Below are 25,127 nucleotides of genomic sequence, written 5' to 3' on the forward strand. Positions count from 1 at the left end.
GAAAAGATACATGCAGCCCAGTGTTCATTGTAGCACTATATGCAATAGCCAAGATGTGGAAGCCACCCAAGCGTCCAGATGTGTGACAGAGGAATGGTTGAAGCAGATGTGGTGCATATATACAACAGAATACTACTCAGCCATGAAAAAGAACGAAATCATGTCATTTGCAGCAACATGGACGGACCTAGAAATTATCACACTATGTGAAGTAAGCCAGACAAAGAAAGACAAATATCATATGCTATCACTTACATGTAGAATCTCAGAAAAAAAAAGAAAAGAAAAGATACAAATGAACTTACAAAACAAAAACAGAGAGCATTCCCCAGGGGCTTAACTAGTTAAGGATATGGTGTCACTGCTATGGCATGGGTTTGATCCCTGGCCCAGGAACTCCACATGCTGCAGGTGTAGCCAAAAAAAGAAACAGACTCACAGACATAAAAAGAACAATGCTGTGGTTCCCAAAGGGGAAAGAAGGGGGAGGGATGAATTAGGATTTTGGCATTAATAGAGACTATATATAAACCACTATATATAAGATAGATGTACAAGATATTGAACTCTAGTCAACATCATATAATAACAAAGGAAAAGCATATATGTGATATATGTATACCTTACATTCAGGGGAACACATAAGTGTGTGTATCTCAATCACTTTCCTGTACACCTGAAATTAACGCAAGATTGTACATCAACTAGACTTCAATTAAAAAAAAAAAAAAGAACGAAGTTGGTTCAGCATTAGTGGCCCTGGACCATCAGGGCCCCAGGTGCACCAAGTGACCCGCGCCTTTTTGGTGCGGTGGCACCGGGAGAGCATTTCAGCAAGAACAGCTCAGCTGCCCTGGTTTTCAAGCGCCGTGTGTCTCTGGGTGATTGATGCCTAGACAGCCTATCAGAGAAGGACAGGCAATCTCTGAAAAGCTATCTGTTGACTGCAGACTTGGGCGTAAGACAGGGGCCGAGAGGGGCTGGCCCGAGGGGGCTTCTTTGTGGCCAGCTGGGTGCGAGGAAGGCTCGGAGACTGCTGACTGCCTTCCACGGGCTCTGTCTCCCGGCTGCTGAATTGACTGAGCGCTGGGTGTCTATGTTCATAACTCTTCCCGGGAAGAAGAGGCAACAAAAACTGGTCTGTTCGTGTGGGGTTTTGTCTGTTGTTTTTTGAAACAAGTGAGACTTTCACGAAGAATAAGCAAAGTATGTGTACATGCCAAAAGCAGCAGAATATTCCAAGATTATTGTAAGCCTGTATTTGTCTGGCTGCTTTGAGTTCAGAATTCTCAAATCATACCAGAAATTTTCAGTGTTATAGAAAAGAATGACCGGGATGGTTAGAATTTGCATCTTATGCCAAAAAAAAAAAAAAAGCCCCGACATTTGTTCCCACTTATGTAGAAATTGATGCCGCCGAAGTCCCTGCACAGAGCCCTTGGCTTATGTTTAATGACGTAACATTGGACTTTGATCTTGACCCACGGGATGGTTATCGTAATATATCAGCTTTTCGTGGTCCCTTTTTATCAGGTATAACGACACCACATAAGCAAACTGGGGGAGACGAGGGGGAGTTTCTTTCTAGACGTGAGTAAATGGTGGATTCCTGGCCTCTTTTCCAGTTTCCTTCACCCTTCAGCAGCTCATTTGATGTGAGTGGATCAGGCAGCTAATTAGAAGAGGTGGTACCGCCCTTGACTGGCGGATGGAAAAGTCCAGGCAGAGAGATGTCAGGAGGAGCCAGAGCGGGAGTGGCTCTGGGCTTCTCAGTCCCGACCTGAGTCCTGAGTCGCCACTGTGGAAAAGCCAGCTGGGAAAAAGGATCCAGAAGCTTGGGATTTAAGTACGTGGCACAGCCTTCCGTTCCCCGTTTGTGGTGATCCGGTGCCATTTCCCCATGGATTAAGCTGTCTTCCCACGGGAGTGATGAGTGGGTTTATCCGAGAGCGCTAAGATCGGGGGATCTTGCCCCCCAAGCCACGCACGCCTGGGTGGCTGCTGCCCTCCATGCCCGGCTGAGGGAACGGGTGTGCAGCGTGACCCGGGGAGGCTGTGGGTGGTGAGGTCTGGTTCCCAGCAGGTCCCCTTGCAGAGATGGCACATCCCCACCATGTGCTGGGACAAAAATGTCACCTGCGAGGAATGGAGGCACGCAAAGGACCTGTTCAGAGATCCTCCTTAGTGACCGTTCACAAACAACAGGAGACGGTTGAGAGCAGGGTGTGTGCAGGCACCCTAGTGGGTGACACTCAGGGCGTTTCCATCCCGCCCACAAAATACGTGCACGAGAGGGCCGGAAAGACAAGCAGACCTTCCAGGACGGGCGGCGGGAAGTCAAGGGCAATGACACTCGGGCTAAGGGGGCGTTTCCCTTGACGGGAGGATGCGTCGTGGGGAGAGGCTGAGCCTGGAGGAGTAGAGGGCTGCCCCCCAGCTAGACTGAGGGTCCAGCACCACCAGCGCCTCACAGTTCCAAGTGCGCACTTTCCCTCTGATGCCAGGGCTCTCTGGAGGGGTGGTGACAGCCTGGGACCTGGCCACTCACTGGTGTCTGCTGGCTCCTTCTGGCTTGGGGTCTGAGCCTCTGTGTCCACCTTCAGGTGAATCAGACTCTCTGGCACTGCAGACGCAGAGGCGGCTCCATCCCTCAGACCAGAACACTGGTCACTGCCAGGGCGGGGGGTGGGGGGAACTCACCTCGGGCCTCTCCCGGCCTGGCCCCCACCCATCACTGGGGATGGTGCAAGGAAGCACTGACCCCCTCCCCTCGTGCCGCACTGGGGACTCATGATAGATTTCCACCCCCTTGGTAATGGCTCCCCCGTCTTCTCAGGACCCGGTTCCCTTGTGACAACAATGACAAGAAATTCACTAGTGGCGCCTGAACTTGAATTTGAAAAGTCGGGTTTTACAATGTGTGAGTGTGGCTACAGAAATACACGCATCTAACTATAAACACTAAAGGCACTGTGTGGCGGGGGAAGAGAAGGCAGGACAGCATTTGCCTCCAGGACGTGGCGCTCCGTCCCACGTGGATGCTCTTTGGATAAAGCTGGTCCTTCCAGCCACGATGCGCGTCTTACTGGGAGCACTGGGGTTTGTGACGACAGCAGCCCGCGTGTCTCTCCCTCCCTAAAAAGCTTGGGGCCACTGGACTCCTGCCTCTGTTTTGTGCCCAAACCGTGATTCTTTTTTTTTTTTTTTTTGTCTTTTTGCCATTTCTTGGGCCGCTCCCTCAGCATATGGAGGTTCCCAGACTAGGGGTCCAATCGGAGCTGTAGCCACCAGCCTGTACCGCAGCCACAGCAACTAGGGATCCAAGCCGCATCTGCAACCTACACCACAGCTCACGGCAACGCCGGATCCTTAACCCACTGAGCAAGGCCAGGGATCGAACCCGCAACCTCATGGTTCCTAGTCAGATTCGTTAACCACTGCGCCACGACGGGAACTCCCCCAAACCGTGATTCTGTATCTCTCCTTACATGACGCTGATTTTCGGACATCAGAAATCCCCACGGCTTGGTGCGTCCTCAACAGAAAGGGCAGGAATCGGGGTGACTGCCGGATTCTAACCTGGTTTATCTCTTCCTCTCCCGCAGGGGCGGATCTGCAGAAAAGCCGGCAAATCAAAAAAGTCCTTCAGTCGCAAGGAAGCTGAAGCTACCTTTAAGAGTTTGGTGAAGACTCATGAAAAATACGGCTGGGTCACCCCACCCGTCTCTGATGGCTGATGTTTGCAACGTGCTTTAGACGCTTAAGCCGCCTCTCCACACACACAGATACCCGACATCTCCTCCTCCACGCTGAGCATCCTTCGTCCTTTTTTACTCCAGCCAGAACTGCATCCCGAATGCCAAGGAGACGTTTAAGTTATTTATGATCAGATGTGTTTACAGAGAGAAAGAGGGAGCAAACGCTGTTCGGGATTAGGTTTCGATGATAAATGAATGATCCTCTCTTTAAGTCACTTTAGAACAAATGTCGAGAAGGTGACCATCCCCTGCCGTCCTGCCCCTCCGCCCACCCCATCCCTCGGCCCTTAGCTTCTTTCCATGACAGCAGCTCCAAAGAGCAGGCAGGAAACCCATTGCCCCAGGCTCGACCCGTTTACGTGTAATGGCACCGTTCCCTTTTCCTAGGACCGACCTGCATTGCCAGTACCTGTCCGCTGTGCTCCGTAGCTCTGTTCGCCCCTCCGGCAGGTCAGCATAACTCGGGGACTGTCTTTCTGTGACCTCATTTGTGCTCTGACCTTTGGCTTAGGAAAGCAAAAGTTGAATATCGCCAGGTTCTAGTGATTTAAGCCAACAACTGCGCTCTTGGTTCAAACGTGTCCCCAAGGCCGATGCCGGCGGGGGTGGGGGTGAGGGAAGGCGGGGATGCCGGGGCCACGCTGGTGTTCAGAGCAATGGTGGTGAGACGTGGACAGTCTCCCGGATCCTGAGATGCTCCCACGACATCTGTGTTCCTGTCTTCTCTCTGATGCCCGCCCCCCCAAAGCAAAAGACAATGTCCCATTCGCTGATGTCACCTGACTCCTCTTCTCATGTGTGCTCGTGACAGGGAATGAATGCCACCACTGCCCCAGGAGACCGAGTGACCGGACGACAATTTGCATGGCCCACTCGTCACTTGTGTGTCCCCAAGGCCGGGGTGCTCACGCACTCCGCTAGGATATAAACTTCTGTTATTTAATCTCCCCACAGGTTCATTTTTTCTCTTCTGTTAAGTTACTTAGAACTTTCTAAGAAACTCCATGGAATGAGGCAACACTGTTTCTAATAATATGCGGTAAGAGGTAAAAGGTTCATTCCAAGTGGAAAAATCTTATTGGACACATTTTAAATAAAAATCATGCATACCTGACACACTGCCTCTAGAATCCAGTCATTGTGGGCTATGCTTCCATTTAAAATAGAATTATTTTAACCTATTTTAAAATGACAATTTTTCAGGAGTCCCCGTTGTGGCTTAGCAGGTTAAGAACCCGACAGAGTATCCATGAGGATGTGGGTTTGATCTCTGGCCTCACTCAGTGGGTGTAGGTCACTGATGTGGCTCAGATCTGGTATTGCCATGGCTGGCATAGGCCAGAAGCTGCAGTTTTGACTCGACCCCTAATCTGGGAACTTCCATATGCTGCAGGTGAAGCCCTAAAAAAATTTTTTTAAATCCAATACTACAACAAAGGGCAGGAAAGAAGTCTTAGGATGCCGTGGTCTGTGCAAAAATCTAGTGGATTAAAATGCTTCCCAGAAATAACCAGGGAAGGCGTCAGAAACCAACTGGGAGCATTAAAGAATGATTGGGTCAAACTCAAATGCTGCCAATCATTGCTAACCACTCCGAAGGGGAGAGATTTTCTTTGCCAATGATGCGAAATTCTTCCGGTGGTTTTGGGTCCTCAGAGACCTGCTCACAGGTGAGCAGACCTGTGTCCCAGGTGATCGGAGATCTGAGAGTCCCCTCCTCAAAGGACGGGGGTCAGCTTCTCCTAACAGGCTTGGTCCCTCCCCGATGGACCCCTCCTGGCTCCTTTTATACTCTGACGGCTTCCTTCTGCGCCCCCAGATCCACGTGCAGCTCCGTCCGGCCAAAAGGCTCCACCTCTGCTCGAGTTCCCTCGGAGGAACCATCATCGTGACATTCGATGACAATGAACTTCAGGCATCCATTCACCTGATCCTCCGCGGCGGGATTCGCTATCCTGGAAACCTGACGTTGAATGCACGGTCTTCCGGCCCTGGGGCTCCGCCTTGTAACGGGATAGCCGGTGGCTGTGAAGCCCCAGAACGGAGACACATGCGAGGGAGGGCAGCTGCGTTTCTTTCTTTCCAGAGCGCCCTCTCCCAATTTTTTTTTGTCTTTTTATCTTTTAGGGCCGCACCCACAGCCCATGGAGGTTCTCAGGCTAGGGGTCCTTTCAGAGCTGTAGCCGCAGGCCTACACCACAGCCACAGCCATGTGGGATCCTGGCCACATCTGCAACTACACCACAGCCACAGCAACGCCGGATCCTTAACCCACTGAGCGAGGCCGGGGTTCAAACCCACATCCTCATGGATACTAGTCAGGTTTGTTACCCGCTGAGCCACGATGGGAACTCCCCTCTCCCAATTTTAAATAAAAGCAACTTTCCTTTCGGCGCGTGTGTACATATTTGGAGGTATATCTACACACCCAAAGCAGGTTCGGGGCAATGCTGCCTATGCGCTGATTGAAGGGTCTGGTCACAGTCCTTCTGGTGTAGCCAGGAGGCGACTTGCAACCGAAGGGCAGGCGAGGTTACTGCCAACAGCAAGGGCGATGGAGAACCTTGGCTCCATTTCAGCCTCTCTGTACACCCTGAACGTGACTTCTAACTAGTTTGGTTAGAAAGTGGAAGTTACAGAAGAAATACCGTTTGGTGAAAGAAATGCCATTATTCACTTAAATTGGCAAGACTTGCTCATTTTCAACGTGGCAGGGAATAATCTAAAACTCGGCTGAGGCTTTGACTCTGAGTCAGAAGCAAGAACTCCCTTTCCAGGAGTGGGAGGCAAGTGTGGAAGTGTTGGGAACCCAGGCTTTTGGACGTTTCCTGACACCCGTGCACACGTGGGGCCCACCCGCCTTTGGAGCCCGGCAGGCAGAGCTCAGGGGCCCACACAGACCAAGAATCCATCCCTCCTCAAAGCAACAGCAAGGGAATCGCTGGAGCCCTTCGCAGCCCTCCAGCTCGGCAGCCCCACTTATCCACGGGAACCTGAATCCAGCCAGTGGCTATAGAACCAGGAGAGGAGAAAATACAGAATCAGGTGTGCTTCCTTTCTGTTCAGTGGTTTTCCTGGACTGACCACCCTTGTTCCTGGGTGACACCCCCCCACACACACACAGCAAGCTGAGAGCTGTGCATGGCACCTGCTCATTGCCTTTCTGAAGATCAAGAATTACTCATGCTTAGGAAGTTCTCTGTAAGCAGGAAAGTCCCAACTGTGTGTGTGTGCGCACGTACACACACACACACACACACTCCCTGAAAGAGTCAACTCAGGAAAAAGCAAGGTTCAGACAGGCCTCAATTTTTCAGCTCCCAAGTTCACCCCATTTATCACAATTCAACCTTGTGTTAGGAGCGAAAAATCTACGGCCTCTTGAAAAAGACCCACCATAGAGAAACAACTCTAGTGTCCTGTGATTCCCTTTTCCTGCTTGAGTCTCAGTGTCCTCGGCGGTAAACTCCCAGCGGGTGGGTGTGAGAATTGACTTAAACAGTGAAGGCACGTGCTTGGGGACCAGACAGAGTCATAGGAGATTTACACGTGACTTGATAGCGTGGGGAAACTGACGTTACCAGCACAGGATTTTATTAGCACACACTTGACTAAAGGCTCAGGTTGAGCAACTAGAGGCTTCCACTAGAACGACCTTGTCCTCCTGTGCTGGCTTTCTGCCCCCGTCTCCTACTGTCGGTCCATCAGCCAAGCTCGGTGACCGTCTCTCTACCCTCTCGAATGCAGGGAATATAGAAGTGAAAGACACGTCACCTTCCTGGAGGAATTCATAAGACTAAAATAGCACGCAGGCGGACAAATGCTCAATTGCGTCGCAGGAGTGTGGACACGTACAAGGCTGGAAGCTTCCTGGCGGATGCCTCAGGAAGATTCCAGAGTGAGGCAGCCTGGAGCCACGGCTGGACCGGAGGGACAGCCCAGGCGTGATCTCGGGTCCACACTGGCCCTGGGGTGGGGAGCTGGGCCACTACTTGTCACTTTCCACCTGCAGGGACCCTGTCTGTAGATCTGAGTTCAGGAGACAGGACACAGTCCAGCCTCACAGCCTAACCCTATGGGGCTGGCCCCTTCCCCAAGAATCCCGTTTCCGGGTTTTATCTGAACCCTCCTAATAGCGCCTGTGCAGAATTTTAAAGGCGTTTGCTTTCTGGAGAAGCAGGCCTGCTTCCCAGCTACGGTGAGGGATGACGTAGGGACTCTAGGGGGCACTTGGTCTGAGTCCAAATTTTTTTTGTTTTTTGAAACATGTGAAAGTTCCCAGGCCAGGGATCGAACTTTCACCACAGGAGCAACCCGAGTTGCTGCAGTGACAAGGCGGGATCCTTACCCCGCTGTGCCACAAGGGAACTCCCCGCCTAGTCTCACTTTGTACACTCTACAGTGGAGGCAACAAGCCCAGAGAGGTTGAGGGGCTTCCCAAAGCCAACCGGAGAGGTAAAGCCGAGATGCGTTCTGATCCTCCGTGATGCTTCCTGTGGACCATATGGCAAGTCTCATGGCCCATATCCAAGGACACTTTTCAGCCCGCTGTTGGGTCAGAAGAGTCGCAGGTCTTCTAAGCTGGTGGGAATCACCCACAGCAACCCACCCTGTGTCGAAAGCAAGCTGGTCCCATTGTTCCCATTGAGGTAACAAACCTGACTAGCATCCATGAGGACTTGGGTTCTGTCCCTGGCTCCACTCAGTGGGTTAAAGGATCTGGCACTGCCATGAGCTGCGGTGTAGGTTGCAGATGCAGCTCCGATTTGACCCCTAGCCTGGGAACTTCCACATGCCACCAGTGTGACCCTCAAAAGACAAAATAATAAAAAGGAAAGAGGGAGGGGAGGAGGGGAGGGAGAGAGGAAGAAATCTGGTCCAAAGGGCAGTTTCGACTCACTACTGTTTGGGGAGCTATGGTGAGGCCCTTGGAGCTCAGTCCATGTGGCCACAATCAATACGTTTTCTTCCCCCTCCAAAGACATGAAGATGCAGCTTCATTCCTTAGCTTTATGCCAAGATGCTATGTTCCACCTTCTCTGATTTTTGTAGCCTCCGGTTTCCACAGTATTGAGTATCCCTCAATCACAGGGCCGATCTGACATGCAGGATGCGACCAGCCAACCGGAAAGGCCAAACAAACACTGCTGTCATCAGCAAAGGCCAGAGCAATGTTAGCTCAGTTCCAGAAGAAACACAGGAGCAAGGCACGCTGGCCAAAGGGACAAAATCGAGGCAGAGTATTTGAATAGAGTGCAGATCCCAAAGTAAGATAGATTCTATCGAAAGGCCACGACTGGGCTAGAAAAACAGCCGAGTGGATCCAGGGGGAGTCTGGTTCCAAGGTCACCCTCTTGAGTCAGTAGAGCAGTAGTTGGTGAGGAAATAGCCGCCTGTACGTCTTCTCACGGCAGAGTTGCCCTCTTTGTTCTGCAGAGTGAAAGCCAGGAGGGGCAGCCCGCTTTCTTCTCCGGGAGGTGAATGGAGCAGCCATCCTTGCTTGTAGACAGGCGGTCACTTTGTATCTCCAGGTCTTGGCTGTCACTGGTGACGACACTGAGCTAAAATAGAACGGCCGTAACTGATATGCTTGTTTCCTTCCTGCCTGGCCCCCTCTCCCGATGGGATTTATTTCACGAACAGGATCACCCTTCTGATGGGGGTAGGATGCGAATCAGCGTGGCCTGGGCTACTGATAATGTCCACGCCATCACCACCACGAGTACACCGAGGCTTTGGCGTCTACGTGTTCTGAAGTTGTCCTAGGCTGCGGTCCTGAGGAGGAGAGAGGGGACATGGCCTGTGCAGTAAAATAAATAGGAAAGAAGTGGTGACTCTTGGAAGAGGTTTGACCGCCTGTCTTATGTCATCTAGAGGCAATGTCCAAGGGGAAAATAGTAATTCTGAAAAGAAAGGCTTTAAAACCAATCAGTGTCTTTCCATGGAATGTTCGTTGCATCCGTGCCTGGTCTGTGCTCAGCATCTGCTGGAATTTCTCCGGGTTTCCGTACGTGATCTCCTCTGTGGTCCACAGCGGGCCGCTTTCTGTTGTGTGGTGCCCTCTGATTTGTTTGGGGTTTTGATTTCTTTGTGGTTTGCCAGGGGAAGGCTTTGACGCACGTCCTGGGTAGTTTCTATAAAATCAATGAAATGGAACTGAACCAAATCAAATTAAGTATCTGTGTGATTTAGAAGATTTCTCCTTCAGCTGCCATATGCCTTCTAACAACTTGTAAACAGGTTTGCCAAAGATGCCCATGAAAATTTCTCAACATAACTGAAATTGTGGGCTCAGCCAAAACCAAAGCTGAATGAGAGAGATACGTCTCAGGAAAACCGTTATAGAGTAGTACTTCCAGAAAGGGACAATTTTCACATAACCTGAGCTCCATGTATTTAAATGAAATAAACTTCAGCCAGCTTTTCACACTAGTATATAAGTTGCCTTTCAGTTTTTATTTTAAACTGTTTATCAAAGAAATGTCTCGGCTCTTATGTCAATATTTGAGACTTTTCCAACTAAGAGCACATTTTTCTTTGTTCTTTTCTTTTTTGCGGGGGGCTGCACCTGTGCCACATGGAAGTTCCCAGGCTAGGGGGCTAATCAGAGCTGCAGCTGCCGGCATGTGGCCCGGCCACAGTCAACCAAGGATCCTAGCCTCGCCTGCGACCTATGCCACAGCTTGTGGCAACACCAAATCCTTAGCCCATGGAGCGAGGCCAGGGATAACACACTCATCCTCACAGACATTAGGTCAGGTTCTTAACCAGCTGAGCCACAATGGGACCTCCACATTTTTCTTCAAAAAAATCTGAAAACGTGATGATTCTGTATTGAAGAGGCCAAGGCTTTGGAATCAAACAGCTTTGAATCCCCTCAAGCTCTCGTCACATGTGGACAAGGAACTTAGCCTCCCAGAGGCTCATTCCCGCCCTCGAAATTATTGAGACACTATCACAGTTGAGGCTGCTGGGACAAGCCAAGCCACAGTGAGGAACAAGAAGCCCCGTGCCTGGCGGTAAGGGATGCTCAATGCATTCTTCTGAAAACAGCAAGGAGATGGATCCGGTACAGTCACGCTGACAGCTTGAGGTGACTATTAAAGACCTTTCAGAACTATCTTCTCCAATCGGCTCCGTGGGCACTGCTTCGAGGGGGACTCCCAGGCTGTACGAGGCAGAACTTCCTGATAGGAAACAGGTATTAAAAGCTTCATTGATTTTTCTAATCCGATTTCACTGAAACATAGTCAATTACTTTCCGGTGTCACTTAACATTACATTAACTGAATCCTAAAAGCTTTTAAATCTCTATCTTCAAAGCATAGTTCTAGCTACAACTCTCCAAAATTTACCCTTTTTAAACAATACAGGTCATTTTGCACTTGACAGAACTTTTTTTTCTTTTTTACCAAATTCTGTGTATCACAGACACACAGACACACACACACACACACACACCTGATTTATGGAAACTTATTCTCATTGATTCATGGGTTTTGTCTGCCTTTTCCCTAGTTTCTCCATTTTATGGTGTCACTTTTCCATAAAACACATTAATTTCTGAAACACTACAAATTCCAGGCGGCACCTCCTCCTCTCTCTTCTGCTACCTGGAGCCTCTGGTGTCTCCGTTCTCACCTGCGAGGGGGCTTGTGTCCTCTGTCCATTGTCCCCGAGCCCTGGATTTCATGGCATCCAGGGTCCAGCTTTCCCACATTCAAATGGTGGGAATAGAAGCTATTTTTAGCAAGGACTAGGAGCTTGCTCAGGTCTACTCTGGAAAGTTAGTGTTGGAAATAAAAGCAAAGGCTCTGCCTTCGGATCTTCACGCCCACTGTTTATTTAGTAAATGAACTGGAATGGACCTCAGTGGCCACTGAGAACGACCCTGTCATTTCATCTGCGTCCGTCGGCCCCAGGCTGAGTCCTCAGCTCAGAGCCTGTTCTGATCACATAGGCTTTAAAACCAGCCTGTCCCAAGGACGTCTCATAGTGACAGGACTCTTTATGACAGTAGAAGAGTAAGCTAGAGACCTCACTTTTCAGAAGGGTGTTTTAAGGCAGAGGAAGTTAAATTCAGAGCCCAGGGGTGGCATCGAACACAGCGTAAGCCTGGGACCCGAGAGGGGGGCCTCACTACTTCCAGTTATGTTCTCTTAGACATAGAAGACACATCGACCTGTGCACATGCCCGCGCTGCATCTAAGAAGTAGGCATATTCTTGGAACATAAAATATATATATATTTTTGGGAGTGCAGCAGAAACGAATCTGACTAGGAACCGTGAGGTTGCAGGTTCGACCCCTGGCCTCGCTCGGTGGGGTTAAGGATATGGGAACCTCCATATGCCACAGCTGTGGCCCTAAAAAAGACAAAAAAAAAGAAAAAAAGAAAAAAATACATATTTTTACCATCTGTGTATAGCAAAATATAAACATGTATAAATTTAAATATATATAGTGGTTTGTTGAATAGTGGTCTCACAAAAGACACGTCCAAGTCTTAACCTCCAGAACTGTGAATACAACCTAATTTTATTTTATTTTATTTTATTATATTTTGTTTTATTTTATTTTATTTTATTTTATTTTATTTTATTTTATTTTATTTCATGTTTAGGGCCGCACCTGAGGCATATGGAAGTTCCCAGGCTAGGGGTTGAATCAGAGCTGCAGCTGCTGGTCTACACCACAGCCACAGCAACATAGGATCCAAGCTGCATCTTCGACCTATGCCCCGGCTCGAGGCAACACCAGATCCTTAACCCACAGAGCAAGGCCAGGGATGGAACCCACCTCCTCATGGATACTAGGCAGGTTCTTAACTCACTGAGCCACAATGGGAACTCCCTGAGCTTCTCTTTTTAAATCTCCCAAACAGAAGTGCCAAGACTTAGTGACACTGGCCCTTTCTTCCCGTGGGAGCAAAGGTCAGAGTGGTGTGAAGTTCAGGGGTCGCAGGTAAGGAAGGGAGAGTGGATAGCAACTGAAAGCTTGCAAAGAGCAGACCCAGGAAGGAAGATGCCCAGGTGTGCAAACCACACCTGAAGGGGACCCCCCGGTGAATCACACTGTCCAATGCCCCCCCACAGTGGGGGGCAGACCAAGAGAACATGGCAAAGGGGACAAGACGCCCCCCGATCATGTTATGTTTCACCGCAAGAATGAAGCCCGAGCTGAGCCTTTACCTGAGAACGGAGATGCTTCTGCTGGCCTCGGACAAGTACACTGCCAAGTGGCTCGGCGACCTCGTGATGGGAGGCTGTGGGGTCTCTAGATGCTGAGGGCAGCCCCCAGCTGATACAAGAAAAGAGCCCCTGTCCTACAGCTGCAAGGGACTAAATTCTGCCCTCAGATGCCCAAGCTTGGAGGAAGAGCCTGAGCTCCAGGAGGGAACCCAGCCCGGGTGAGCCCTTGACGGCACAATGCTGAGCAGTCTTTACCTGCACAGAGTTCAGCGGACCCGGCACCCTCAGGACGGCAGATGGCAGGTGCATGTGATTTCAACTGCGAACAGTCACACAGCAATGAGACACTAACACACCGGGCAAACCTCACATTTTTGTCCTTGTCTGCCCCCACCCGGTCACGTCCAACTCCGTGGTGTAGAGAAGGCTCTGGTCAAGGACAGTGGCCCAGATGTTAAGTGGGGGTTTCTTTGGGGTCCTTGGGCATTCGTTTCCTGGAGCTGCCATAGCAGGTCGTCATAAGCTGGGTGGATGGAAATTACCCTCTCACCATTCTAGAAGCCGGAAGTCCCTGGTGCTGGCAGGACCATGCTCACGACTCTCAGAAAAGCTCTTTCTTGCCTCTTCCAGCTGCTGGCGGCTCCTGGCGCTCCCTGGCTCGTGGCCACACTTTGCCAATGTCCGCTTCCTTTGGCGCAAGAAGCCACTCTGCCTTTTCTTATAGGAGCACTTGTCATTAGGGCCCAGACAACCCAGGACCACCTCATCTCAGAATCCTTCATTCAATTACACCTGCAAAGACCCTCTTCCCAAATAAGGCACCAGGGGTGAAGGACATGGGCGTATCTTTCGGGAAGCTGCCAAGCAACCCATTCCAGTGTCACTGCCAAGGATGTTGAAAATTTGTTTTTATTAAAATATAGTTAATTTACAATATTTTGCCAATTTCTGCTGTACAGCAAAGTGACCCAGTCATACATGTATATACATTCTTTTTTTCGTACTATCTTCCAGCATGGGCTACCCCAAGAGACTGGATATCATTCCCTGTATAGCAGGGCCTCACTGCATTACATTCTAAAGGCAATAGTTTGCATCTACTCACCCCAAACTCCCAGCCATCCCACTCCCTCCTGCTCCCCCTTGGCAACCACAAGTCTCTCCTCTATGTCCATGAGTTTGTTTCTGCTCTGAACAAAGGTTCATTCATGCTGTATTTTAGATTCCTCCATGTGGAAGTTTGCACACACACTGTGACTCTGGGCAGCACCCCCTCCTCTGGGGTCTGCCGAGCCCCTCCCAGAGATCGCCCTCCTTGCCTGCTCCTCCTCCAGCCCCCACCCTCCACCCTGAGCTCCTATTCTCAGCATCCTGGCCCTGGGGAGGGGACCGGGCAGAGCTGGCAAGTCCCGGCCCCATTCAGCAGTGGGTCACCCAAGCCCTGCGATGGGAGGGGCACAAGGGCCTTTGACTCTCCAGTGAGACTCTGGGGAGAAGGGAGGCAAGGCTGCTGTGGTTCCCCTTGGTCTGAGGCCCCCAGAGGGCACCTCCAGGTCAGATCATCTTATTAGGTAGGAAGCCCCACGCCGACTCCTCCGGGCAAGGGAACCACAGCTTCCAAAGGGCACCTTTGCCCTTGAACTGGATTGTCCTCGGTCAGATTTGCTCCAAATGAGGAACCCCTGCAGGGAGCCGTGTACTGTAGGTACCAGTGGGTCCCGCCGTTGGGGGTCCTGCCTTTGCTCCCCGCGCCCCCGCCGTGGTCCTGACTCACTGTCTCCACCTGCTGGCTGAGCTGACGTCTCGGGTCGCAGGAAGCGTGAGGAAGAGAAAGGGGGGTTGATTTGGGTATAAAAAGGTAAGTCTTCTCCAGGAAGGGAGACATCCCCCCAGCCCCATAACCTCATCGCCAACCGTGAAGAAACACCACCGCCCTCTGGGGAGCAATCCCCCCAAACCGCCCCCCTCTCCCAGCCCTGCCTGAAGGGACGGAGAAAGCCTCCACCCCTCCTGGGAGTGTCCTGGTCCCCTTGGGTCCTGGCGCCTCTCCCTCCTTTGGCTGGAGGTTCGAATTTCTCCCAAACGAACCTGTAGGGGGTCTGCCCCCAACACTAAACTGCCCCGTCTTGGTTATTCCACCACTTCTCCCTGTCCCCCCGCCGCCGAATCCAGCCCAGCACAGTTCTGTCTGACGGGGCCTCGCAGATGCTGGAAGGTCTGCAGACAGAGAACTGGAAAGCGAAGCTTGTCATTAGAGGGAGAAGGGAACAGCGGGCCGGGAGAGAGGCCCCGCGGCGTCCCCCTCCTCCCAGGCTGGCAGCTTCTGAACTGCATGTTCCAGCGTGTGGGTGGTACCAGGAGATGCTGATGACTTTTCTTCCCAGGGCTCATCCAGGCTGGGACCCGGGAGGCACCGAGCCGTGTGTGAAATAATCAAACTGCCCTCAGATCAGAGTCTCTATGGGGACCCACTGGACCTGGTTCTGGCAGTTTCCATTGGAACTGATGGTCCCATAGACCAGGTCTGCTTGGAGCCCTGGGGGAGGGGTGCATGTCTCGCCAAGGATTGGGGTGGGGGGCAGAGGGGGTGTCTGCTTGCAGGAGGACTCTTCTCATGCCAAGCCTACAGAAACCTGGCATTTCTCAACCGCAGAGGGAACACCAACCAGCCACATAAGCAGAACCTGTACAAAAATATCCGTCTGGAGTTCACCCTACAATTTACTTTCTCCATCAGAGGGAGAACTATATTTTTTTCTTTCAAAAGCTTCCTGTCCTTCCCCACAATTCTGAACGGATGGAACCGGGAGATGCATCAATGAGATTTGCGTCCTGCCCAGGTGCCTGGCCAGGCTCCACCTTTCAGCCACATTTCAGGCCCTGTGGGGCCATCAGGACCAAGAAGCCTTGGCAGGGGCTGTGGGGCCCGGAAGCCGACGAGCTCACACAGGTTGACCCAAGCTGCCCTCTTGAGCTCCCTCACATTCTGTTCGTGAGGGCTCTTTTTTTTCCCATTTCAGCCGGGGGAGAAAGCCATATATTTCCTATAATTTTTTAATTAAAAAAAGAGACGAGAAAACAGAATGAAAAGGGAAATTCATGGTCTGAGAGAATCCCTGTGAGCAAGGCGGGAGGGGGAGAAATGAAAATATTTAAGGTGCAATGGCTGTGTCAGGCCAACAGGGGGGGACAGACCCCTGGTTTACCTGGAAGGTGGGATGGGGGTGAGGCAGGGATAAAGAAAGTTTCCAGTGAGTCATCCCCCTGTTTCCAGGTGGCCTTTCTGCAGGGGAGCCACAGCCCAAGGTGTGCCTTTCAGGAGGAGGGGGGTTTAACCCGGGGGGGGGGGTGTCCTCAGCTCTCTCAGGCTGGCCTGGGGACCCCAATACCTTCTTGACCCAGGAGCACCTTACTCCAGGTGACCCAGGAACTGAATCCTCAGTGATGAGGACAAATCCGACCAGACAGCTTACAAATAAGCTGGGCCTTCGGGAACAGGTGTGATGCTGCGCAGTGGGACACACCTGTACCATGTGTCGGGCACCACCTGCCAGGGTGGTGAAAACAGGCCTGAACGAGTGTGGCTGGCAGACTAATGACCCCAGAGATGTCCTGATGGCATCCTAGCACCTTCCCCCAACCCTGACCCGTGACCACGTGACTTTGCAGGTGCGATCCAGTTAAGGACCCTGAGATGGGAGAGGACCCTGGGCTATAGGGGTGGTTCAATGTCATCACGAGGGTCCTTATAAGGGGGAGGCAGGAGGGTCAGGGTCAGAGGAGATGTGAGGACAGAGGCAGAAGCCGGGGTGACTCAGGAAGGGGTCACGGGCCAGGGAAGCCGGCGCCTCTAGGATGTGGACTCATGGCAAGTCCCTAACCTCTGTTTAAAAAAACAAAACAAAAACCCATGCAGCCGATGAAAGTGCTTCTCAGACGCGGTTGGGGATGACTCAGGAGAATGACTCACGACTCTGGGAGCAGGAGGCCTGGTGGGCTGAGAAGAACAGGCACCAGCCCTGCTTCCCACCCTTACCTCCGTGCCCCCTCAGTGGAAAGGCCGAGACCCCCGGCCCTGGGATCCAGCAGGAGATGGGCAGCCAAGCCTCTGCAGCTTCCGGGAGCAGAGCAGCTATGAGGCTGAGCCTCTTCTGGCTCGGAGTGGGTGCGATTTCCCCGGAGCCCCGGAACCCGGCCTCGCATTCTCCAGTCCCCACACCCAGTGTCAAGCTGGTCTGCCCCTCCCTGGGCCTCCCAGCAGGACCCTCATGTCGCCAGAGCACTCTGAGAGTGAGGGTCTCCAAAGAGCCTTCATGTTGGCTCAGGGAACCTTCCAGAGTCGGGAGCAGTGGGAGAGGGCGACCTGGGAAATGAGACGTGAGTGAACCATGCCTCCAGGGCCCCTTGGGATCTGCAGCCTGCAACTCATTCCAGAGCTCAGAACTGCCCGGTGGCTCCTGAGCTCCCACCTGCCTGGTGGCTGCAGAGCTCCCTAGGCCAGTGTTGTCACCCCAGGACTCTTGATAATTCTTGTCCCCGGAGGTGTCCAGCTGCAGGTACAGGTGGAGGAGGAGAACCCACCTGGTAGACGTGGAGAGACACCTGCTGGGCGGCAGGGAGGGAGCAGGGTCCTCGGGGACAGGAGTCGGGCCGGGCCAGCCAGCAGACACTGGGTGGGCACCCAGGGCACCAGAGGGGGAGCAGGGCATTCTGGAGCTTGCTGGGTCGCCAGGAATGCCCATCGGATGGATTTCCACTGTGGGCCTGAGGCCTCCGCCATCACCAAGAGGCAGGACCCCACATCGTCGGTGGGGGAGGGCCACAGGTGCACAAGACGTGGGGATGGGAGAGGAGAAGGGGTGTCCAGGCTTAGAGGGGTCTCGAAAACCAGTGCATTTACAGCCCGATTCCCAGAGAATGTGGGGCTCAGGGCGGGGCCCGGCGCGACAGAGGACGGGGTCAAAGGAAAGATGATTGGTCAGCAGCGTAGAGGGTGTGTCCAGGGGCGGGGCTGCTGAGGGAGGGGTGGTGAGTGACGATGCAGACGATGCAGACGCGGTTAGACCCGCGTGGCCCCCGCTGTCTGTAAAGCCGCGAGCAGAACAGAGAACGTGAGATAATGGATGGAAATCCTGAGGCTTTCAAAGCGGCTTCTGCTTCCCTCCATTTGCCAGGGCTGTGGGGCCCAGCTGTTTCGTCAGACACCAGACTCCATCCTGACAGCAGACACCAGACACCAGACTCAGTCTTGCTGGTATTTTAGATCCGACTCAAATTTACAGCAGTGGACGCTGAGTAGAGCTGGTCGCCCTCCCGAATGGGGCCTCATGCGGTCAAATGAAGGTCTCGGAGCAAAGGCTGGGATTCTTCCTCCTTGAAAAGAAGGAATTTGGCCTCAGACTACCGCCTGGAAACTGGCCTGATTCATAGATGCGTTGATTTGTTTCCTAGTTTCGATTCCACATACGAGTGAGATTATGTGGCATTTGTGTTTCTCTTTCTGACTTACTTTGCTTGGTATGAGAATCTCTAGGGCCACCATGTTGCTGCAAATGACATTATTTCATTTTTGATGACTGAGTACTATTCCGTCATAAGGTCTATCTCACTGCAGCTGAGCGAAGAGCTGCCAATAAAGCTCTGTGTGTGTGCGTGTGTGTGTGTGTGTGTGTGAGTGGGTTCCTATTTATCCTTCTTTCGCAGTATCAAATCCATCTTCCTTGTTCTGTAATTGGCACAGAGACATAATATTAAATGATGATAAAAATCTCCACATCACTCTCATGGGAGCTTTGGAGAAGAGAAGCATCTTAGAACAACCCCATCGTGCTCTGTCCTGGGCATCTCTACTCGGGGGGGACTGTCACCCCCTGGGACAGCAGCACCCAGCTGGAGATGCCAGAGGGAGGACGAGGGAGAGGCCGCTACAACCAGGGGCCCGTAGCCTGGGACACTCTGGGGGGAATCAGCCTACCTTCACTTGGACCCAAAGAGAAAACTGGATATTTAATTTTGTGAATGTCACCATCGCTGAGTTAATGACATGTAGTCACACCCTACGATGGAAACAAAAGATGATTTTATGGAGTTCTGCCTGTGGCGCAGTGAGTTAATGATCAGGCTTGTCTCTGTGGAGGTGCTGGTTCAATCCCCAGCCCAGTACGGTGGGTTAAGTATCCAGCATGGCTGCAGCTCGGATTTGATCCCTGGCCCAGGAACTTCCATATGCCACAGGGGCGGCCAAAAAAGAAAAAAAAAAAAAAAAAAGATGATTTTATGTTACTTTAAGAAGAATGTATGCAGAGTCTAAGAAGGCCCCATGTGCCCCAGTGTCCGTCAGCGACAGCCATCCATTCCCAGATTTCCAGATGCTGTGGTTCTGGGCACACGAGGACAAGGGAGTTTGCTGGCAGAGCCCACGGACTCTGGCATTTTTGGAGCCTTTGCTTCTGGAACTTCAATTTTACATTCTTCTCCTTGGTGCAGTGAGAAGGGGCAGTGTAGACAGGCGTGAGGAAGAGAGAAGCTGGGTGGGCTAGTGGCAAAGGGACAGGGCAGGGCAGGGGGCCACCCAGGGCAGGGATCCTCGGTGGAGTCACCCCGGGTTTCGGGTGGCACCGTGAAAGGCGGACTTTGTTCAGACCTCTGACACCCTCTGGGCAGGTTGGTGATCTCCCAGAGAGACGGGACGACAGAGTAAATATCAGGAAAGCATTTGCCAAACTCCACAGCAACCGTGAGTGCCAGGGAAGGTGCCAGGACGTACCCTGCAGGGCCAGGTGCCTACTTCGAGCAGCAGGACTGCTGGGCCCAGGTGGCCTGATGGGGACTCCCCCTGGACAGAAGAGGCGGACTTGGTTCCCAGAGGTGGAGAAGGAAGAACCAGCAGGTCCCAGACACGGGACATCCTGGCGCCTCCATCACAAGTGTGATGCTGTTTCAACTAAGAACCACATCACACCCTTTCCTGAAAGGTAAACTGGCCCAGGCCACCCAAGCAGGTTAGCACACCAGAGTCTTGCCAAGAGGCTGACTTGGGAAGAGTCCCACTGTCACAAGGACCGCCTGCGCCTTTAGGTGACTCCAACTCAGAAGGAAGGGAGTCGCCACCAAGCAGAGAGCAACAATTAGGCCAAAACCACCAAGAGGTGTAAGCACCTGCCAGGTAAGTTCATGGACAAGGGGCTGGTGTGGGTGCCTGAGGCCAAGGTCAGGAGTGAGCTCTCCCAGGCCGGGGACCCCTTGGGACTGGGGGCCTGGGCTCTCTCCCGGGCCCCTGGATCCCACTTCAGCCCACTGACCACTTCACCCCTGGAAGAAGCCCGATGTGAGTTCAGCGCAGCAGCCGTGAGCCACACAGGCCCAGTCCAAACGGAGCTGCCAAGAGGAGTGTCAGATAGCCCTTTAGCGATTTTTACCTTGATTTCATGTGGAAATCGTATGTTTGGAGTCATTCAATTAAATACAATATATTATTCAAATTAATTTTACCAGTTTAGTGTAGCATAGCTAAGGAAAATTTACAGTCACACATATGCAGCCTGCATTGTCTTTCTGATGGACGGCCCTGCCCTAAGGCTCGAGGCGGCAGCCTCGCGGATGGTCTGAAGATGCCTGCCTGCGGGGGACCCGTGGTCTAGGGTAACCCCTCCCTCAAGCGATCACTTTGAGGAATTCAGCAACACTGTGGGAAGGTCACTGCCATGACTGGGTCACAAAAGTCTATGGCTCCATCTCGCGGGCAGCCTCTCTGTGGCTCTGGAGGAGCCCACCTGGTGAGGCCATGAGGGCAGCCCCTGGCCAACAGCCTAAGGAACTGGACCTTGCCAACCACCGCCCTGGGTGCTTGCTTGGGGGCCAGTCCTTCTCCATGTCAAGCTTGAGGTGACTGAGGCCTTGCTGATTCTCAGCCAACGAGACTGTCATAGATTAAGAGCATGTTGAAACAGCGAAGTCATAGGGTAATTTGTTACACAGTGACAGCTGACTGATAACAGCCCTCCCCCGGAGGCCACATGAGAACACAGGTGCCTCTGGTCTGCGGCCTTTGGCCTTGGCCTGCCTGGGCTTAAATTCTCCAGGCCATGGGTGCAGACACTGCCCTGAGCTCTGGCTCCCAGAGTGATGAGGCGGCCAAGGCATGGCATGGCCATGAGATGGAGCATGAGAAACAGCCATGGCTTTGCAGCAGCCCCTCAGCTACAAGATGCCGCCGTGAGCATCTTGGGGGGTCACAGGTGTCATGGTCACAATAAGACAACTAAACTCAGTTAGGTGCCTCGCCCTGTCTGGAACTGCCAAGCCCTCAATTACGCCTCCTACCTGGGATGCTCCTGCCGGGAGGTGGGAGGCTGTGTCACCACTCAGGTTTCTCCCCTTGACCCTGAGTGCTCTGGCCTCACCATGAGCAAGTTCAGCTCCATGGAGGGGACGTGTGCAGAGTGCAAGTCCCATCATAAGGGGGCCCCAGGACAACGAGGCACTGACAGGAGCGGAGATGCCAGCAGATGCCACATACACACCCCAAAACATACACACACCCCAACACACACACGCCAACATACACACACAGCCTGACACACACATACCCCAACACATCCTGGGGCACCATGGGCTTCTCAGGAGTAATTTAGTGACACTTGAACCCAAGGGCATCCTCGGGGCCTCTTCTGTCATTAGGAGTCTGGCCTCATCCACTGCCGGGGAGGCGGGGACATAAAAGGGTGCGGCCACTTGGGAAGACAGTCCGGCAGTTCCTCAGAGTGAAACAGAGTCACCAAGCGGCCCAGCAGTTCCACTCCTGCGTCTACCCCCTGTGGAAGTGAAACCACACGCTCATGCAAAACATTTCACAGCACCGTGCTTAAGAGCTGAAGGTGGAAAAAACCCAAATATGCACCAAATGATGGATGAAGTTAAAAAGCGGCAGGTCCATACAATGGAACATTATTCAGCAACAAAAAGCACTGAACTATTGAGGATGCTAAAACATGAGTGGACCATGCAAACACGCCACCAGCCTCACAAGACCACTCGGGCCACAACTGCATTCGCAGGAAATGTCCAGAATAAGAAAACTTAGAGACTGAAAAGAGATGAGGCGTTGTCAGGGGCTGGCGAGGATTAGGGAACCTGAAAAGCTGATAGTTAAATTACAGGGTCTCGGAGTTCCCGTCATGGCTCAGCAGTTAATGAACCAGGCTAGTATCCATGAGGACACGGGTTCGAACCCTGGCCTTGCCGAGTGGGTTAAGGATCCCACGTTGCCATGAGCTGTGGTGTAGGTCTCAGATGTGGCTTGGATCCTGGGTTGCTATGGCTGTGGTGTAGGCCAGTGGCTACAGCTCTGATTTGACCCCTAGCCTGGGAACCTCCACATACAGGGGGTGCGGCCTTAAAAAGATAATAAAATAAAATAAAATAAAATGTACAGAGTCTCTTTTGGGGGGGGTGAAATGTTCTAAAACTGGGGTGATGATGGCACATACCCATGAATATACCAAAAGCCACTTGTGTTAGTCAGAGTTCTCCAGAGAACAGAAGCAGCAGGACATGGAAATACAGAGAGAGATTTTTTTTTGTCTTTTTTTGCTATTTCTTGGGCCACTCCCTCGGCATATGGAGGTTCCCAGGTTAGGGGTCGAATTGGAGCTGCAGCCACCGGCCTACGCCAGAGCCACAGCAACTCGGGATCCGAGCCACGTCTGCAACCTACACCACAGCTCACGGCAACGCTGGGTCCTTAACCCACTGAGCGGGGGCAGGGACCGAACCTGCAACCTCATGGTTCCTAGTCGGATTCGTTAACCACTGCACCACGACGGGAACTCCTATTTTTTTTTTTTTTTTGGTCTTTTTTAGAGAGAGATTTATTTTAAGGAATCTGCTTTACTCAACAGATTTAAATATCAATCTCACCCCCCCCCCAAAAAACCCTCACGGATATGCCCAGAAAAATCTTTGACCACATACCTGGACATGGTGGCCCAGCCAAACTGATGTAAATTGTCCGTCACAGGAGTTTCCACTGTGGCACAGTGGATTACAGATCTGTCGGCAGGAGTTCCCGTTGTGGCTCAGCGGTAACAAACAGAACTAGGAACCATGAGGATGTGGGATCAGTCCCTGGCCTTGCTCAGTGGGTTAAGGATCTGGCATTGCTGTGGCTGTGGTGTAGGCCAGCAGCTGCAGCTCAGATTAGTCCCATAGCCTGGGAACCTCCATGTGCTGCAGGTGCAGCCCTGAAAAGAAAAAAAAAAAAAAAAAGAGTCTGACTGCAGTGGTTTGGGTTGCTGGGGAGGCTGGGGTTTGATCTCCAGCCTGGAGCAGAAGATTGAAGGACCTGGTGATGCCACAGCTGTGGCTTGAATTCAATCTGGCTCGAGGTGCTCCCTTCCCTACAAAAAATTCTCCATCACACCCTTGACACCCGCTTTAAATGACAGCCTGTGTGGTCTGTGTTATGGCTCAACAAAGATATTTTTAAAAAGCACTCTGGCCACAGTTCCCTCTTAACATTGGTGCCACAGCGCTGAGCACACACAAAGCTGGCCCGGCTGGCAGTGCCTGGCACCCGCCAGCCTTTTGGAGATCGAACGACAAGATGCCACCCCTCCCACCAAAATCGCATTGGGTCAGTACCCGGTGTGGCTTGGGCTGGTGTCAGCGTGGTCACAGGTCCAGCTGGGAAAACCCATGTGGCCTGGGGAAGGCGGCTCAGTGGTCAGAGCCAGGGGTTAGATGCACGCAGAGGGCCTGAGGCAGCAGAGGGCAGTGAGGGAGACGCCCAGCCCTGGGGAAGAGAGAGGCGCAGGGATGGAGGAGGAAGGAGCAGCCCAGTTTGTGGCACCAAAGAGATTAGGATACAAGTTGTTGTGATGAGTTTCTTCCACAGCCGCTCAGGGTCAGTCTGTTGGGCTTGGAGAACAGCCCATGTGGTTGCCAAGGGGGAGGGGGAGGGAGTCGGATGGACGGGGAGTCTGGGATTTATAGATACAAATTATTGATTGCCTTTGGAATGAATTTGCAATGCGATCCTGCTGTGCAGCACTGGGAACTCTGTCTGGTCCCTTGTGATGGAGCCTGATAATGTGAGAAAATAGAATGTGTACATGCATGTGTGACTGGGTTGCCATGCTGTACAGTAGAAAAAAAAAATAAATAAAAGGTGAAAACAAACATACAAACAAAAAAACCAGCCCATGAAATCAGCAGCTTCGGTCCGTGATGCTCTAGGCTTGAGGGCGTGGCCCGTGAAGCCCTCACCCGGGTGGCGGCGGGGTTTGACTACGAGGATGAGGCGGGGAGGAGGCTCTAGGCCCGACCACGTTCTTGCCAGGGCTGCGATTCTTATTGCTTTTATGAGGGACTGACATTTCCACAAAACAAAGTTTGGAAAAATGAGTTTTTAGTTGAACGAACGGCTGCTACTGAGAGGAAGGCAGTGGCCTTCCCAGTTGCGGCTGCAGCTCCCCAGAGGGGCAACCTGCCCCTGATCCGACCCCCTCCCCCAAATGCCCTTGATCTCCGGCATCTGAAAAGAAGCCAGTTCTCCGCGGCCTCCCTCCTTGGTGCCAGGCACAGCCCTGGGCTTGGGCGGCCACACCAGTGTCCACTTCTAAGCTCTGGAACTCGGAGCCCAGACCTACCCTGCACACCTCCACCCACCCCCTTCTCCCTCTCCGCCCGCAGACCCTGGTCCCATCCTTGCATCACCCTCTACCCAGCCTTTGCCCTTCGGGACACCCTCTTCCTGGGCCCCTTTGAGCTGCACCCTCCTCCCCACTCACCTGCACCCGAGACCTTGTGGCTCCGCTCTTGACAGCAGCACCTCGGCGGCTCTGCGTTTCCCCTGGTTTCCGGTACTCGTCTCTCTTCTCCGTAACTCCCTGGGGCTCTGGGGTTTTGCTAGAAAATAAAAGTGACATAACCTGGTCAGCTGATTATAACTGCTGCATCCATGTCACTGACGGGTCCCCAGTCCCTCCATCCCAGGCTTCCGGGCTCCCTGTCCATTTGCCCCTCCCCCTCTTGCTTCTCTGCTCCCCTCCTGAAGTTCCCCTTCCTGCTTGCTGGCTGCAACGATTCACCCCTAAAGTCCTCTGAGCGCTTGGGGTCCTCCCATTGATCATGATTCCACCTAATTTTTTTGCTGTAACCTCTCTCCCAGCCCGTCCTTT

At 52.4% G+C, this 25,127-nt stretch overlaps 1 protein-coding gene and 1 long non-coding RNA gene across 2 annotated transcripts in view; one reads left to right on the top strand and one right to left on the bottom strand.

Annotated features, from left to right (window-relative positions):
- UBE2QL1 (ubiquitin conjugating enzyme E2 Q family like 1) overlaps positions 1-4,872 on the top strand; it is a 47,339-nt gene extending 42,467 nt beyond the window's left edge. Inside the window, exon 2 of the mRNA XM_047767395.1 lies at positions 3,606-4,872. Within this exon, the coding sequence (XP_047623351.1) occupies positions 3,606-3,737 (132 nt within the window). The 3' untranslated portion in view covers positions 3,738-4,872. The remainder of the gene's footprint in view (positions 1-3,605) is intronic.
- A 12,370-nt stretch (positions 4,873-17,242) lies between these two features.
- LOC125111554 (uncharacterized) lies at positions 17,243-24,849 on the bottom strand. The gene is made up of 2 exons (XR_007130888.1): positions 24,738-24,849; positions 17,243-18,321 (listed from the first exon to the last, which is right to left on the bottom strand). It is a non-coding gene; the product is annotated as an uncharacterized LOC125111554 (long non-coding RNA).
- Between the last annotated feature and the right edge of the window lie 278 nt (positions 24,850-25,127).

The sequence above is a fragment of the Phacochoerus africanus genome, chromosome 1, assembly GCF_016906955.1.
Source record: "Phacochoerus africanus isolate WHEZ1 chromosome 1, ROS_Pafr_v1, whole genome shotgun sequence".
Taxonomy (NCBI): Eukaryota; Metazoa; Chordata; class Mammalia; order Artiodactyla; family Suidae; genus Phacochoerus; species Phacochoerus africanus.